Source organism: Hyla sarda, chromosome 3, assembly GCF_029499605.1.
Source record: "Hyla sarda isolate aHylSar1 chromosome 3, aHylSar1.hap1, whole genome shotgun sequence".
In the NCBI taxonomy this organism is placed as follows: Eukaryota; Metazoa; Chordata; class Amphibia; order Anura; family Hylidae; genus Hyla; species Hyla sarda.
The window spans coordinates 83,210,751-83,226,874 of NC_079191.1; the positions used below are offsets into that span (position 1 = coordinate 83,210,751).

Sequence of the window (16,124 nt, forward strand, 5' to 3'; positions counted from 1 at the left end):
CGATTAAACAGTATCTTGGCCAGAAGCTTCCTGTCCGTATTGAGAAGAGCTATGGGCCTCCAATTCTCAATCCGGCTAGGATCTTTACCCTTTGACAGAAGAATCAGGGCTGACCTCCTCATTGACTTTGGTAGAGTGCCCGAGGAGAGACACTCATTGAATACCTCAGTCAAGAGGGGAGCTAAAGACTCCTTAAAGGTCCTGTACCACTCGGAAGTTAAGCCATCCGGACCTGGCGACTTCTTGGGGGCGAGCCCCTCGATCGCCAGTCTCACTTCCTCTTCCCTGATTTCTTCTGCCAAAACATCAAGAGAGGGGTCTACCCCTGGCTCAGGAATAGTTTCAGCCAGGAAAGCCGACATCCCGTCTCGATCTAGATCCTTCCTTCCCAAGAGGTGCGAGTAGAAGGATCTGACGACCTCCAGGATCCCTGATCTGGACCGATTCAGAGATCCCGTACTATCAATCAGTCCTGAGACCACTTTACTACTCACTGACATCTTACAGTTCTTGTAAGGGTCGGGCGAGCGGTACCTCCCGTAATCCCTCTCAAAAACCAAAGATGCGTGCCTATCGTACTGACACCCCATCAGCAAGGATTTCACTCTGGAGATATCCTCCCGGCTACCTCCAGTCGAGACAAGGAGCTCGAGTTTCCTCCTCAGACCCTGATACAGGCGGTACCTGTTCAGGGACCTGAGGCTCGAGAGCTGGCGGAAGAACCCCGCAACCCGCTTCTTGAATATCTCCCACCACTCTGACTTACTACTACAAAAGTCCAGTAAAGGTACCTGACTCTGAAGAAAATCCTCAAAGGACTGTCTTATCTCCGCTTCCTCCAGGAGGGACGAATTCAGCTTCCAATAACCTTTACCCATCCGGGGGGTCTCTGAAACATTCAAGGAAAACAAAATCATACAGTGATCGGAGAATTCCACCTCAACCACGGACACTGCGGAAGAGACGGCTTCCTCCTTTAAATAAAACCTGTCTATCCTAGACCTGCAGCTACCTCGATGATAGGTGAAACCCACGTGGCCTGAGGGGCTCCGGATGTGGGCGTCCTCTAGGCGAGCTTCCCTAACTATATTATTGAGGGCCACGCTATCGTAAGCCAGCGGACCATTGGAACCTCTCCTATCTTGGGACCTCGTGACATTATTGAAGTCCCCTCCAAAAATTACTTGCTGGCTAGTAAAAAGGAAGGGCTTAATCCTCATAAAGAGATCTTTGCGGCCCCACTTGGTTTGTGGGGCGTAGATGTTAATGAGCCGGAGCTCTTGCCCCTTCATGAGGACATCTAAGATCAGGCACCTCCCCATTTCTAACTCAATAACCCGTCGGCATTCAACCGGAGCGGTAAAAAGGACCGCCACCCCACTATACGGCTCAGCCGCAAGAGACCAGTGGGAGGGCCCGCGCCTCCACTCTCTTCTGGCTTTTACCAGGGAGGCTAGATCTGACAACCTGGTCTCTTGCAGATACAAAATGTCGGCTTCAACACGGCCGAGAAAATCAAAGGCTGCGAATCTAGCCGTATCAGACTTTATGCTGGCACAGTTAATGGATGCCAGCGTCAATGGGGTGAGTGCCGCCATCATGAGTGATTGAGTTAGACGGCCTCACCTTTATTTTTTCTTCCCCTTCTTCTTCGTCCCCTCATCCCCAGAAGAAGAAAGGGCAGGACCGCTTTTACCCCTTTTTTTGGACTCACTCTGGTCCATATGGTCCCCGTCTCCGTCCGACCCCGGTCTAGCCCTGCCCTCCGAGGAAGGTGCCTCAACAGGACAGGGCCCAGTTCCCCCCAGAGGCTCTCTCTCCCTAGGCACCTCGCCCTCACCTTCCCCCTCCAAGGAGGGGGAGGAGATGTTATCAAGGACGAGGTACCGGTTTGACAGGTCAACCAGAGGGGGGGCAGTCAGGCTTCCGCTTTGGATCCGGCCCGCAGTACGAGGGAGAGAGGGCTTGGACCTCTTCTTTCTCCCTTTCCTTTTGCCCTTGTCTTTCTTTTTGGCCTTCTCTACACTCTCCTCATCCACACTTTCATAGTGGGAGGAATCGGAAGAGTCGGCCATATTGCCTTCCTCTTCGCCCAGTCTCCTGACCTCCTCATCCAGCACGTCCTCCTCCAGGGCTTCAGTCATTTCAGGGCCAGCTTCAGGAGCAGGGGCCGGAGCTACCCCCGTCACTTGGGCACTCTCCTGCTCCCTACTCCTCCTCCGATTTTCCTCCCGCCTTAGTTTGGCGGGGCCCTTCTTCCTCACTAGCCCTGGTGCGCCCCCATCCCTGCTCGTACCCTCTCCAGCCGAGGCAACTTCACAGCTCTCCCCAGCCGGAGCGGCCGCCGCACGGGCGAAGGCGCTAGGACAACGGCTGAAAGGGTGCCCGAGGACACCACACAGATGGCAGCGGATCTGCCTACAGGATGCGGCCAGATGACCCACCCCACCACACAAAGCACAGACCTGTACAGTACAGGCTGCGCTAAAATGGGTGGGGCTACCGCACCTGTGACAGACCTTAGGCTGCCCCTGTTAGAAGACCTGGATCCTGTCACGTCCAAGGAAGGCGGCTGACGGAATGTGGGCAACCGTACTCCCTGAACGCCTGAGTTTGACGGAAAACGTCCAGGCCCCGGACCAGATCCCGTGCTCATCAATGTTTTTCTTGGGCATGTCCGTCACATCCCCATACCGACCGAGCCAGGTCATGATGTCGTAACAAGAAAGTGACTCGTTACGGGTCAAAACGGTCACCTTCTTGACTGAGTTCTGACGGGAAATTGCCTTTACGGCAAAATCCCGCCAGCCGGGCTCGTTCTTCGCCACCTCGTAGTTTGACCAGAAGAGTTCGAGACCCTCTGGCCGAACGAAACTGACGTCAAACTCGGACGTACCGTAGGGGTGGATCAGGGCAAAGATGTCACTCGCCCTGAATTCCATCTGAAGGAGGAGCTCAACCACTTTAGCGCGAGGTGGGCACACATCCTCACCCCTCCAAATCAGACGGACCACATTCCTGCGGTTATTGTCCTGCCCGGTTGTCGGGAGGGACCAGACCACCTCCCCATTCTGCTCTCGGAAAGCCCCCAAACCGTGCCTCTCTATCCAGAAAGACAGGTCGACCTCACCCCTTCCCTCTACCTGGATCGACCTGTCTCCCCTACGCAGAGCCTCCAGGAGGCGCTGTTGCAAGTAACCCCCGGGTACGGACGGAGACGGGGACCCCCCTGGACCCCCGGCAGCGACATTAGCATAGCTCCTAGGAGCAGTCACTGCCGGGGGGGCAGCCGGGCCAGACCCAGACCCAGAACCACCATTCACACCTTCACTCACACCACCACTCACATCATCCTTTATTCCATTCATACCACTACTCCCACCATCATTCACTCCACTGACACTCCTCTCATCCACAACACTACTACACTCAGCATTCTCACTCATACCCTGCCTAACTGATTCTGGGCTGGCTGGGATTTGTAGTACCGCTGGCTTAATTACAGTCTTTTTTTCCGGCTTGGCTGCTGCTGCTGATGATGATAATGGCTCCTCCTTCTGAATGATCAATGGTGCCTCCTGAGTCTGGGGCTGCCCCACCGAGCGCACCCCAGCTCCTCCCACGGCGCCATTGCCGGACACTGATCCCGACACCGGGACACTCCCCCCCCCCTCACAGGGGAGTGCCCTGCAGTGCCCGCAGAACACACTGTACTCGGGGGACCGCCCCCCGAGCACACAGACACAACGCTCTCTGGCGCCCGGACACTCCCCCCCCCCCTCACAGGGGAGTGCCCCGCGGCGCCAGTAGTGCCCACAGTACTCGGGGAACCGCCCCCCGAGCACACGGCAGCATAACTTGCCTCTGGCACTTGGACACGCCCCCTGCCACCCTGGGGCGGTCCTGCAGTGCCAGAGCTGCCCGGCATGAGCCCATCCTGCCCTTCCCTACCGACAGGATGGGTGGGCTTCACAACTATTGCGCCCTTAGCCTTTCCTGACGCCTTACTGTACTCCCCGTGCTGGCCCCGCTCCACCACAGGAACGGGGTCTGGCAGTTTGGGGGAGCCCGCAGCCTGAACCAGCTTTGCAGCTGGCCCAGACTGCTGGAAAGGGACAAATACATATTGTACTGTCTCCTTGGTCTTCCTTTTTTTGGACCTCTGCTTGACCACCACATCTTCACACTCCTCGTCCCCAAAGGTGAAATTCTGGAGGTGGGCTGGGGACTCCTGCATCACAATTGCCCTCAGCAGACCCCCAGCCACACCCTCCACGTCATCCTCCTCACTCTCGCTTGGCGGAAGTGCCACCTGTCCAGCCTCAATGTAGCTGTCCTGGGTCTGGGTGTCACCTGGAGTAGCTACAACTCCCACACTTTCCTCCATCTTCTCCTCTTCACCACCATCCTCACTATCTTCGCCGCCACTACTCTCCCCATCATCCACCTCCACCTTACCTGGGGATTTCGTGGCGGCAAACCGATTGCTGTTGATCAGCTTCTCCTTGAAGAGACCGCTCCCCTCCAGTATCTCCGCTCTCCTCGCCTCCAGCTTCACAATCTCGCCTTTCAGCGATGTTATCCTCTTCTTCAGTTCTGGCTTGCTCTTTCTGGATCCGGTACTCATCAGACTCTGGGTCGCACGCAGATCCTCTCTGGCCATCCTCAGCTCCTTGCCGCGCTGCTCGTACTCCGCAAACTTTGCGGCCATGCGGGAGCAGTACGTGGAACTGGACTCGCCGGGCCCACTCTCCGACCACATCTCCACACTGCTTTTCCGTGCCTTTCTTCCACCAGTGGATCTCTGGCTGGCATCCGTAGCCTGGGTAGCAGAGCCTGCATTGCTGCAGACTCTGCCCGATCTTCTCCCGGCCGGAACAATGGCTGTCGAAGTTTTCACTCCACTTCCCGCCAGCCTGGAACGGGGAGTGGAGCCACGAGGCTCCATTGCAGGAGCTTCTTCCCCAGGAATCTGCCACAAACCTGGGGAAGGCTTGTTGGAAATCTCTGCTTGGCTCTGCTCTGCTGGAAGTCTCAGGAGACACACCCGCACACACCCTGCTGGGAGCTGTAAATCACTGAATATGTCAGTGTTTCCCAACCAGGGTGCCTCCAGCTGTTGCAAAACTACAACTCCCAGCATGCCCGGACAGCCAATGGCTGTCTTCAGACCCTGTCCGATCACTTGAAAGAGTCAGGCGTAATGCAAGAAGTGTTCTCTCCTGGCTCTCTGACTCTATGGAACCGTCACATTCTGTTCATCAATTAAGGTCTACATGTCCCTAGGGCAGTGTTTTCCAACCAGTGCACCTCCTGCTGTTGCAAAACTACAACTCCCTGCATGCCCGGACAGCCTTCAGCTGTCCAGGCAATGCTAGGGATTGTAGTTGTGCAACAGCTTAGGCACCCTGGTTGGGGAAACACTGCCCTAGGACATGTCAAATGTTTTTCATAACAGGTGTACTTTTAAAGGGTGCCTTTCATAAAAAAAAAAAAAAACTTTTGCTATATTATAGATTAATGTATGCAGAATAACTTTCCAATAGCATGTTATTAAAAAATATGCTTCTTTCTATTTAATTTTCCACTTTGAAAAAATGACCACTAGGGGTCTCCCTACCAGTCCTTTTTTTTTTTTTTTTTTTATAGATTTCAGACTCATGCAGGAGTCCTAAATCTCAAACTGCAGCTTATACACAGACAAACTCAGCACTGCTCACTGCCAGGGAGCAGTGTTGAGCTTGTCTGTGTCCTGGCTGTAGTCTGACATTTAGGACTCCAGCATGAGTCTGAAATCTATAAAGAAGGACTGGTAGGGAGACCCCTAGTGGTCATTTTTTCAAAGTGGAAAATTAAATAGAAAGAAGCATATTTTTTAATAACATGCTATTGGAAAGTTATTCTGCATACATTAATCCATAATATAGCAAAAGTTTTTTTGATGAAAGGTACCCAGGAAAATTCTTCGTAATAATGTAACGCTATGTTTACATGTTAGATTTTTTTTATTGGAAAATTCCTTTGTAGAATCTGCAGAGGAAATCCAAGGCAGACCCTCAGCTATTGTGGATTTACGTACTGTTAACCACAGTCTTTACTCATTGTTTAAAGAGCAGCTTCCACCATCCGCTTTTTTTTTTTTTTCCCCCTCTCTGTCCCTGCCTATTGCCCATCTATTCCTAACCCCCTCCCTGCCTTTACATTTTTTTTTTTTTTTTTTTTTTTTTTTTTTTTTACTATCCTAGAAATGGCTTTTTGTCTGCCTGGCAACGTCACTGATGTCTGCTGGGGGGGACTTCAGCTGTTTCACCACTACAATTCCCAGCTTGCCCTGACATCTATTGGCTGTCGGGGCATGCTGGGAGTTGTAGTAGTGAAACAGCTGGAGGCACCCTGTGGTGAAAACAATAACTTTGTTATGGCCGCAGCGCTACCCCCCATGTAACAGTGCTCTCTGCTGACACCTATGTCCATTTTAGGAACTGTCCAGAGTAGGAGCAAATCCCCATAGCAAACCTATCCTGCTCTGGACTGTTCTTAAGGGTATGTTCACACTACAGAGTGTGAACGGAATTTCCGCTGGCAGCCGATGGCGGCGGTAGGACCGTGCGGCACTGCGCCGTCACCATTGACGGCTATGCAGTGTTCGCGGACTTCCACATAAAGAATGAACATGTTCTTTCTTTGCGCGGAACAATTTCAGCGGCGGAATTGTCCGCCGCTGAAATTCCGCAGTGTGACCTGGTCTTGCGGAGACCCATTCACACTGATGTTAAATTCACACCGCGGAATTCTGGCACCAGTTGATTTAAAAAAATATATATTTATTTCACCGGAGTACCCCTTTAAAGCGGAACTTCACTCAGAAAAATTCTGTAGTGTGAACCTATCCTAACTACACTGCTCAAAAAAATAAAGGGAACACTAAGATAACACATCCTAGATCTGAATGAATGAACTAGTCGGATGAAATACTTTCGTCTTTACATAGTTGAATGTGCGGACAACAAAATCACACAAAAATTATCAATGGAAATCAAATTTATCAACCCATGGAGGTCTGGATATGGAGTCACACTCAAAATCAAAGTGGAAACCACACTACAGGCTGATCCAACTTTATGTAATGTCCTTAAAACAAGTCACAATGAGGCTCAGTAGTGTGTGTGGCCTCCACGTGCCCGTATGACCTCTCTACAATGCCTGCGCATGCTCCTGATGAGGTGGCGTTGGACAGTCTGAGGTGCATGGTGGCGTTGGTGGATGGAGCGAGACGTGAGGTCCAAGATATGCTCAATCGGATTCGGGTCTGGGGAGCGGGCGGGCCAGTCCATAGCATCTAGGCCTTCCTCTTGCAGGAACTGCTGACACACTCCAGCCACATGAGGTCTAGCATTGTTTTGCATTTTGAGGAACCCAGGGCCAACCGCACCAGCATATGGTCTCACAAGGGGTCTGAGGATCTCATCTCGGTACCTAATGGAAGTCAAGCTACCTCTGGCAAGCACATGGAGGGATGTGCGGCCCCCCAAAGAAATGCCACCCCGCACCATTACTGACCCACCGCCAAACCGGTCATGCTAGAGGATGTTGCAGGCAGCAGAACATTCTCCATGGCGTCTCCAGACTCTCTCACGTCTGTCACATGTGCTCAGTGTGTACCTGCTTTCATCTGTGAAGATCACAGAGCGCCAGTGGCGAATTTGCCAATCTTGGTGTTCTCTGGCAAATACCAAAAGTCCTGCACGATGTTGGGCTCTAAGCACAACCCTCACCTGTGGACATCAGGCCCACATACCACCCTCATGGAGTCTGTTTCTGACCATTTGAGTGGACACATGCACATTTATGGCCTACTGGAGGTTATTTTGCAGGGCTCTGGCAGTGCTCCTCCTTGCACAAAGGCGGAGGTAGCAGTCCTGCTGCTGGGTTGTTGCCCTCCTACGGCCTCCTCCACGTCTCCATCTCCTGATGTACTGGCCTGTCTCCTGGTAGCGCCTCCATGCTCTGGACACTGCGCTGACAGACACAGCAAACCTTCTTGCCACAGCTCGCATTGATGTGCCATCCTGGATGAGCTGCACTACCTGAGCCACTTGTGTGGGTTGTAGACTCCGTCTCATGCTACCACTAGAGTGAAAGCACCGCCAGCATTCAAAAGTGACCAAAACAGCCAGGAAGCATAGGAACTGAGAAGTGGTCTGTGGTCGCCACCTGCAGAACCACTCCTTTATTGGGGGTCTTGCTAATTGCCTATAATTCCCACCTGTTGTCTGTTCCATTTGCACAACAGCATGTGAAATTGATTGTCAGTGTTGCTTCCTGAGTGGACAGTGTGATTTCACAGAAGTGTCATTGACTTGGAATTACATTGTGTTGTTTAAAGGGGTACTCCGGCGCTAAGACATCTTATCTCTTATGCAAAGGATAGAGAATAAGATGTCAGATTGCCGGGGTCCCGCTGCTGGAGACCTCCGGGATCTACCATGCGGCACCCACCTTTAGCGGCTTCCGGAACCACTGGAGGTCCTCAGGCTAAGTCCATCTCGACCACGGGGATGGTACATGGTGACGTCACGACTCCGCCCCATGTAACATCACACTCCGCCCCTCAATGCAAGTCTATGGGAGGGGGCGTGGCAGCTGTGCATTGAGGGGCGGAGTGTGACATCTCACAGGGGCGGAGTCGTGACGTCACGATGTACCGTCCCCGTGGTCGAGATGGACTTAGCCTGAGGACCTCCAGCGGTTTCAGAAGTCGCAAAAGGTGGGTGCCGCATGGTAGATCCCGGGGGTCCCCAGCAGCGGGACCCCAGCGATCTGACATCTTATCCCCTATCCTTTGGATAGGGGATAAGATGTCTAGGGGCGGAGTACCCCTTTAAAGGAGAACTCCAGAACATAAAAATTGTCCCCCATACTGCCGGCAGTAAAAAAAAATAAAGATGTACATACCTTCCTCCGCTCCTCCGGGGCCTCCGGTAACCGTCTCCGCCGCGATCCACTTCCTGGTTGCCGGTGGTTGGATGAATCATACTGCGCTCAGCCAATCACCAGTGTGATGTTTTCGGCAGCAGGTGCCGGTGTAGTGAAGAATTTTGTGTCCTGAAGCGTATTCACACTGCCGCTCAGCCTATCGCCGGCTGAGACGGGACTTCACTGCGGCCGGTGATTGGCTGAGCGCAGTATGATTCATCCGACCACCAGCAACCAGGAAGTGGATCACGGCGGAGACCGGAGCCGGTTACCGGAGGCCCCGGGGGAGCAGAGGAAGGTATGTACATCTTTATTTTTTTTTTTTACTGCCGGCAGTATGGGCAACAATTTTTATATTCTGGAGTTCTCCTTTTAAGTGTTCCCTTTATTTTTTGGGCAGTGTATAACAGAAAATGTCTGACATGTGAGAAGACTTGATTGGTGGGGTCCGGGTGCTGAGACCACTAAAACGAACAAAGTAAGCACTGTTATACACTGTCCTTGCTATATAATATATGCGTGTGTGTTGTTTGCATGACAAGTTGTACTTATAAATGCCACCACTGCCCTATAATACAGTTATTAAAATGACAAAATTATAAGAATAGATTTTGCAGTGAAAACATAGTCTTCTCTAGCAGTTGTGGAACTAGCTCTCCCAGCATGCCTTGTTCACATAGGCGTTGTCCTCCAGCACAGGTTAAAGATCTTACAGCCTATTTTCTAGGTGTGTTGCCCAATGAATCCTCCAGGACTGTTTGGCAGATGAATGAGAACTCCGTGAGGATTAATGTGCTATGATCCTAAAACATTCTGTATTTTCTAATGCAAGATGTGCTATCCATACAAGAGATTAGTGCCAGTGCCCATCTCATCTTACAGACCCCCACCTATCAGCAGAATGGAGGGCCACATTACTCCATAGCACAATAAGCATTGGAAATGACAGTGCTTATTGTGTCATAGGAAGTGGTTAGTCCTGTGTCAGCTGACTTGCTGTGAACCGGATGATACAGTAACCTATGTAATCGCCTCTGCTAGCTCTGACCCACCAGTATACTCACCACTGCTGCTATCTCTATGGGTCAGGATGTATAGTTATAAACCGCCTCTGAGCTCTGCATTTTTATTTATTTTTTGCTGTGATTTCTCCAAATTGCTGCCAAAATTGGGATATTTTACCACAATTTTGGAAAATCAAAGCGCAAAATGCAGTACAAATTCTATGTGTAAACACAGCCTAAAGACTTCAGATCTTCATAAAACACCTCGATTGGGATTATAGCTTAGGTCATTTTCTCCCCATGACAGTATTTCTCTAAATAACGCATCAAAACTGCATGAAGTGTGAACAAACACCAACCCACTTATGAGTTCATCTGGGTAAACACCAGCACCTGCAGCCTGATGAGAGGTTAGCCACCATAAGGTGATTTTAGTAGTACCTACCTGCCAGAACTGGGTATTTACTGTTGAATTTAGTTCTCTAAACTACACATCCCATAGTTCAATAGTTTGTATGTATTAGGTCACTTTCCTCCCTCCCACACATCAGCTACCCCACCCATTAAAACACACCTGTGATCCCTTCAATGCAATACACCAGTGTTTTCTAATCAGGGTGCCTACAGCTGTTGCAGAATTAACTCTCTCCCACCCAGAGGTCACTCCACCCATTAAAGCAGGACAGACTCCCTCTGATCACCTGACTAGTGATGTCAGGTCTCAACACACTGCAACCTGGGAAATTCTGAGACAACAGTCATTTTGTATGCTGTTAAAAATAAATATTGGGGCGATAATCATAGAAGAATTGTGAGAAAACCGTCACACACAGGTACAGACACTATATTATGAACTACACTAACTTTACAGACCTTCTAGCATAGTCAAATAAAAAAAATTACAAATTCTGAAATATCTCTTTAAACTCACCACCCGTAGACAGAGAATTCATGGGAAATGTAGGCAGAATTAGGAAAACATTTTAGTGATGGAATGGCAACCAGAATGGCTGCAAAAGCATGCCTGCCACATTAACTAAAACAGGTAAGCACAATGCATACACAAGAACCTCTACAAACTCTTAACAGCCTATAATACACTGTAAGCAATAAAATACATCAATTTCCCAAAGTGCTTCCTTAAAGGGGTTCTCCGGTGCTTAAACATCTTATCCCCTATCCAAAGGATAGGGGGATAAGATGCCTGATTGCGGTAGTCCCGCAGCTGGGGACCCCCGGGATCATGCACGCGGCACCCCGTTTGTAATCAGTGCCCGGAGCGTGTTCGGTCCGGGTCTGATTATGGTTGACCGCAGGGCGGGCGGCGTGTGACGTCACGCCTCCGCCCCCCGTGTGACGTCACGCTCCGCCCCTCAATGCAAGCCTACGGGAGGGGGCGTGATAGCTATCACGCCCCCTCCCGTAGGCTTACATTGAGGGGCGGAGCGTGACGTCACACGGGGGCGTGACATCACACGCCGCCCGCCCTGCGGTCGACCATAATCAGACCCGGAGCGAACACACTCCGGGCACTGATTACAAACTGGGTGCCGCGTGCATGATCCCGGGGGTCCCCAGCTGCAGGACTCCCGCGATCAGGCAACTTATCCCCTATCCTTTGGATAGGGGATGAGATGTTTAAGCACCGGAGGACCCCTTTAAAGTCCATGGCTGTACTACCAGTAAGTTGGGATATCTTTTCAGGGTTATTTCATTATATACCTGCAATGAAGTCCTGATACGTGAAGTGATGGGGCCCAATAACTTTTACAACATCTCTTCACGTGGACATTCAAGTCTAATGCCCTGAAGTAGTCATCATAGTAATAAAGCTCAGTCTGTTGTTATCGCTTCTGTCTGGGAGTCTGTCCCTATTGGCTTCACAACCTTTGTTTTTGTCACCCGATGGTCCAAAGAACAATAACATGGTGGAGCCAAGGGAGATAAGATAGGCACTGGACTCTGATCCTTTCTTGCTATGTAAGTCTTTCAGCTGTGATAGGATGTAATGCTGGGACTTATTACAGATTATCACTTGTTTTGGTGTCAGTGAACTCTGAAGCCAAAGCAATTTTAGCTTTGAGAAACGATAGGACTCTGGATACACTGCATTAGGCTACATATATGTGGTGTCCGGCTCATGCGAAACTGTCCGAAAATTGCCATAACTGATCAGTTGTGCATCATCCGTTGTCCATTGTTGGACGGGGTGGGGGGGGCGGGGTCAACGCAGAAAGATGCGTTCCCCTTTCTGTGCCTGTCTGGCGAGCTCAATCATCCGGTGTCCAATGTCCCATTCAAATTTATGGGATCAGTTCTAGTTCTTGCGTCATTTACCCTCCGGTGCATTTTCTGCAGCGCCAGAGGAAAAAACAAATGATGACACATATACAGTCATGGCCATAAATGTTGGCACCCCTGAAATGTTTCTAGAAAATGAAGTATTTCTCACAGAAAAGGATTGCAGTAACACATGTTTTGCTAGACACATGTTTATTCCCTTTGTGTGTTTTGGAACTAAATCAAAAAAGGGAGGAAAAAAAGCAAATTGGACATAATGTCACCAAACTCCAAAAATGGGCTGGACAAAATTATTGGCACCCTTTCAAAATTGTGGAAAAATAAGTTTGTTTCAAGCATATAATGCTCCTTTAAACTAACCTGGGGCAAGTAACAGGTGTGGGCAATATAAAAATCATACCTGAAAGCAGATAAAAAGGAGAGCAGTTCACTTAGTATTTGCATTTGTGTATCTGTGTGTGCCACACTAAGCATGGAGAACAGAAAGAGTAGAAGAGAACTGTCTGAGGACTTAAGAACCAAAATTGTGGAAAAATATCAACAATCTCAAGGTTACAAGTTCATCTCCAGAGATCTAGATTTGCCTTTGTCCACAGTGCGCAACATTATCAAGAAGTTTGCAACCCATGGCACTGTAGTTATTCTCCCTGGGCGTGGACGGAAGAGAAAAATTGAAAGGTGTCAATGCAGGATAGTCCGGATGGTGGATAAGCAGCCCCAAACAAGTTCCAAAGATATTCAAGCTGTCCTGCAGGCTCAGGGAGCATCAGTGTCAGCGCAAACTATCCGTCGACATTTAAATGAAATGAAACGCTATGGCAGGAGACCCAGGTGGACCCACTGCTGACATAAAAAAGCAAGACTACATTTTACCAAAATGAACTTGAGTAAGACAAAATCCTTCTGGGAAAATGTCTTGTGGACAGATGAGACCAAGATAGAGCTTTTTGGTAAAGCAAATCATATACTGTTTACTGAAAACCGAATGAGGCACAAAGAAAAGAACACAGTACCGGAACCGTGGACCAATGGACAGAGTCCTGGCATACAATATAGGGACAGAGCTTTACCATTTGTGTATATCTGCTGCTTTTCCCTACAGGATACATAGGGATAGAAGAATATTCTTTTTGCAGATGGATGACCTGTTTCCTATGCCAAGGACCTATTTAATACTCTTGTATTGATCTGATACACCGATTTTGTACATATAAAATCTTATATGAATCTGACATACCTATTCTGTACATATTGTATGCCTCCCTGAGGACGCCATTTAAATATATGGCAGAAACGCGTCGGTGGTATAATATATTAGTGGTATGACACGTTGCTACTCAGTTTTGGTAACCAACAGTTACTAATTAGCTGTGGCACAGGTTGAGCGTCTCCTTTGTTTCTAGAAGGTTTCTGCTCCTGGTGGTCTACATATATTCGTTTTAATGGTGTTGGAATTAAACAAATTTTTAGGTGATTTTTAATGATCCAAATAAAGGTTACTTTTAAGGCACTACCCTGAACACTCTTTGCTCAGGTCTCTCTTATTGGAAGGGCAGCAATTCTGGCCGAGAGGTGTAAGAAGCTTATTGATGGTTATAGGAAGCAACTGATTTCAGTTATTTTTTCCAAAGGGTGTGCAACCAAATAATTTAAGGGTGCCAATAATTTTGTCCGGCCCATTTTTGGAGTTTGGTGTGACATTATGTCCAATTTGCTTTTTTCCTCCCTTTTTTGTTTTAGTTCCAATACACACAAAGGGAATAAACATGTGTATAGCAAAACATGTGTTACTGCAATCCTTTTCTGTGAGAAATACTTCATTTTCTAGAAACATTTCAGGGGTGCCAACATTTACGGCCATGACTGTATGTAAAGGAAGCCTTGGATGTTTTCTGCAGATGTATACACTCACAGCGTATACCTCTCTTGGAGAGCTGATACTAGGGCTGCAACGATTTATCGATAATGGTAATCGTCGACAATTTCCTTTTATCGATTCATCTGTTAATAGGGGACGTGGCATGGTGACCTAGTTTACATACTATTGTAACTACTTTCCCTGCCTTCTAACCCCTCAGTCTGCCCCGATTTGTCCCCCTCTGCCTCCACTTACTCTTCATTGCTTTTTTTGAAGATGCTGCTGGTCTGCAACATCTGCTGCCTAGCTCCAGCCCTGAGAATGCAGTCCAGAACCTGGCACTGCCTCCTTGTCCTCGGTCTACAGTCCTGACCTGGTGGGAGCCCCCCTGTCCGGCCAGAAGCTATGTTCTCCATCCTCGTGACAGATCTTCCTGGTGCAGGGAGGACTGCTATCTCTAAGGTCTGTGTACTGCTCCTTCTCCCCTGCAGCAGAGATCATATGTTAACCCTTCAGGTCGCTTTAGGGAAGTTGCGATCTTCTCATTGCTGTTTAAACTATACTGCAGTAAATCTGTAGAAAGAAGAAAGGACAAATGGATAAAAGTCTGGGGAAAAAGTTTCTAAAAAGGACAGAATGATAGAAATAACACCTGAAACTTTGAGTCGTTTTATGCATGAAAAATATGACTTCTGTTTTTTTAATTTTTTTAGGCTGAACATATATAGCCATGAAATATTTGGCGTGGACTTATTTGCTTACCTCTGTGGACACAGATTATTTGACTCGTAATACACACTCCTTGTCAGGATACAGGATGTAGGATCTCACATTACATCTTTCCTTTTCTGTACATCACTGGTTTCCCAACCAGGGATCCTCCAGCTGTTGCAAAACTACAACTCCCAGCGTGCCCGGACAGCCTTTGGCTTCCTGCGCTCACAGCTGTCAATCAAGGAAGTGTGTCCATGACATAGGTGATAATGCATGGACACAGCAGGACTAGTATGTGTCCATGCAGGCAGGGGGGGGGCAGTTGTTTGACTGGCTTTTTCAGTATGAAATACTGAAATTTTTCTAATGAAAGCAATTGCAAAACCTATTCGTTTTGCATGCCTTACAACATATCAAAAGTTGTGCCCATTTAATCTCTACTATAGGTGGATTGTGCAGTTGTATACAGGTTTGTGATTATGGAGGACATTCACATGCAGTGGAAATGCTGCAGATTTTATGCTGCAGCAAATCCACTGCATTTCAGCATGCAGATCTGCAGCAGGAAGCCCACATTATTCCTTTAGTTATACTTCTACTCCAGTGGTCCAGGTGTTGCAAAACTGCAACTTCCCACATGCCAGTAGTATGCTGGGAGTTGTAGTTTTGCAACAGCTGTGGGACCACAGTTTGAAGACCACTCTTTTAGTCCTTGTAGGCTCTACTTCTTTTGGCCATAGATGGAGCAAAACTAAATTTAAAAAATTGTGCTACAGTCACACTGCTGCTGTGTTATGCTAAAGCGAGCTCCGTCGCTCAGTCAGAAGGACAGGAGTTAACCATTCAAGTCAATGGAGGCTGTCAGCACCCGGCGGTGTCAGTTGTTCTCCAACCTCTTAGGTGTCCGTTTGACGCCTTGTGAACTTACCCTAAGTTTTGTTTTAAATTTTTATTTTATTTTTTTGCAATCCTCTCTTGACAGATAAAAGTGTTGTATCCCCGTCGTGGACATGTGGAGATGGACCCCGAGGAGCTATGGAAGCAGTTTGTGACTGTAGTAAAGAAGGCAGTGAAAGGTGATCCCTTCAAAACATTGGAGGAGATTTATCAAAACCTTTTGTAGAGGAAGAGAGGTGCAGTTGCCCATAGCAACCAATCAGATCGCTTCTTTAAGTTTTAAAAAGGCCTGTGAAAAATAAGTGATCTGATTGGTTGTTATGGGCAACTGCACCACTCTTCCTCTACACGGGTTTTGATAAATCTCCCCCATT

The 16,124-nt window shown here is 48.7% G+C and overlaps 1 protein-coding gene across 2 annotated transcripts in view; it reads left to right on the plus strand.

Annotated features, from left to right (window-relative positions):
* GK5 (glycerol kinase 5) overlaps window positions 1-16,124 on the plus strand; it is a 55,539-nt gene that overhangs the window by 4,187 nt on the left and 35,228 nt on the right. The window contains exons 2-3 of one of the 2 annotated variants that reach the window (XM_056564459.1): window positions 9,377-9,454; window positions 15,836-15,929. In XM_056564459.1, the coding sequence (XP_056420434.1) occupies window positions 15,872-15,929 (58 nt within the window). In that variant the 5' untranslated portion in view covers window positions 9,377-9,454; window positions 15,836-15,871. The remainder of the gene's footprint in view (window positions 1-9,376; window positions 9,455-15,835; window positions 15,930-16,124) is intronic. The other variant, XM_056564458.1, reaches the window with a different exon arrangement.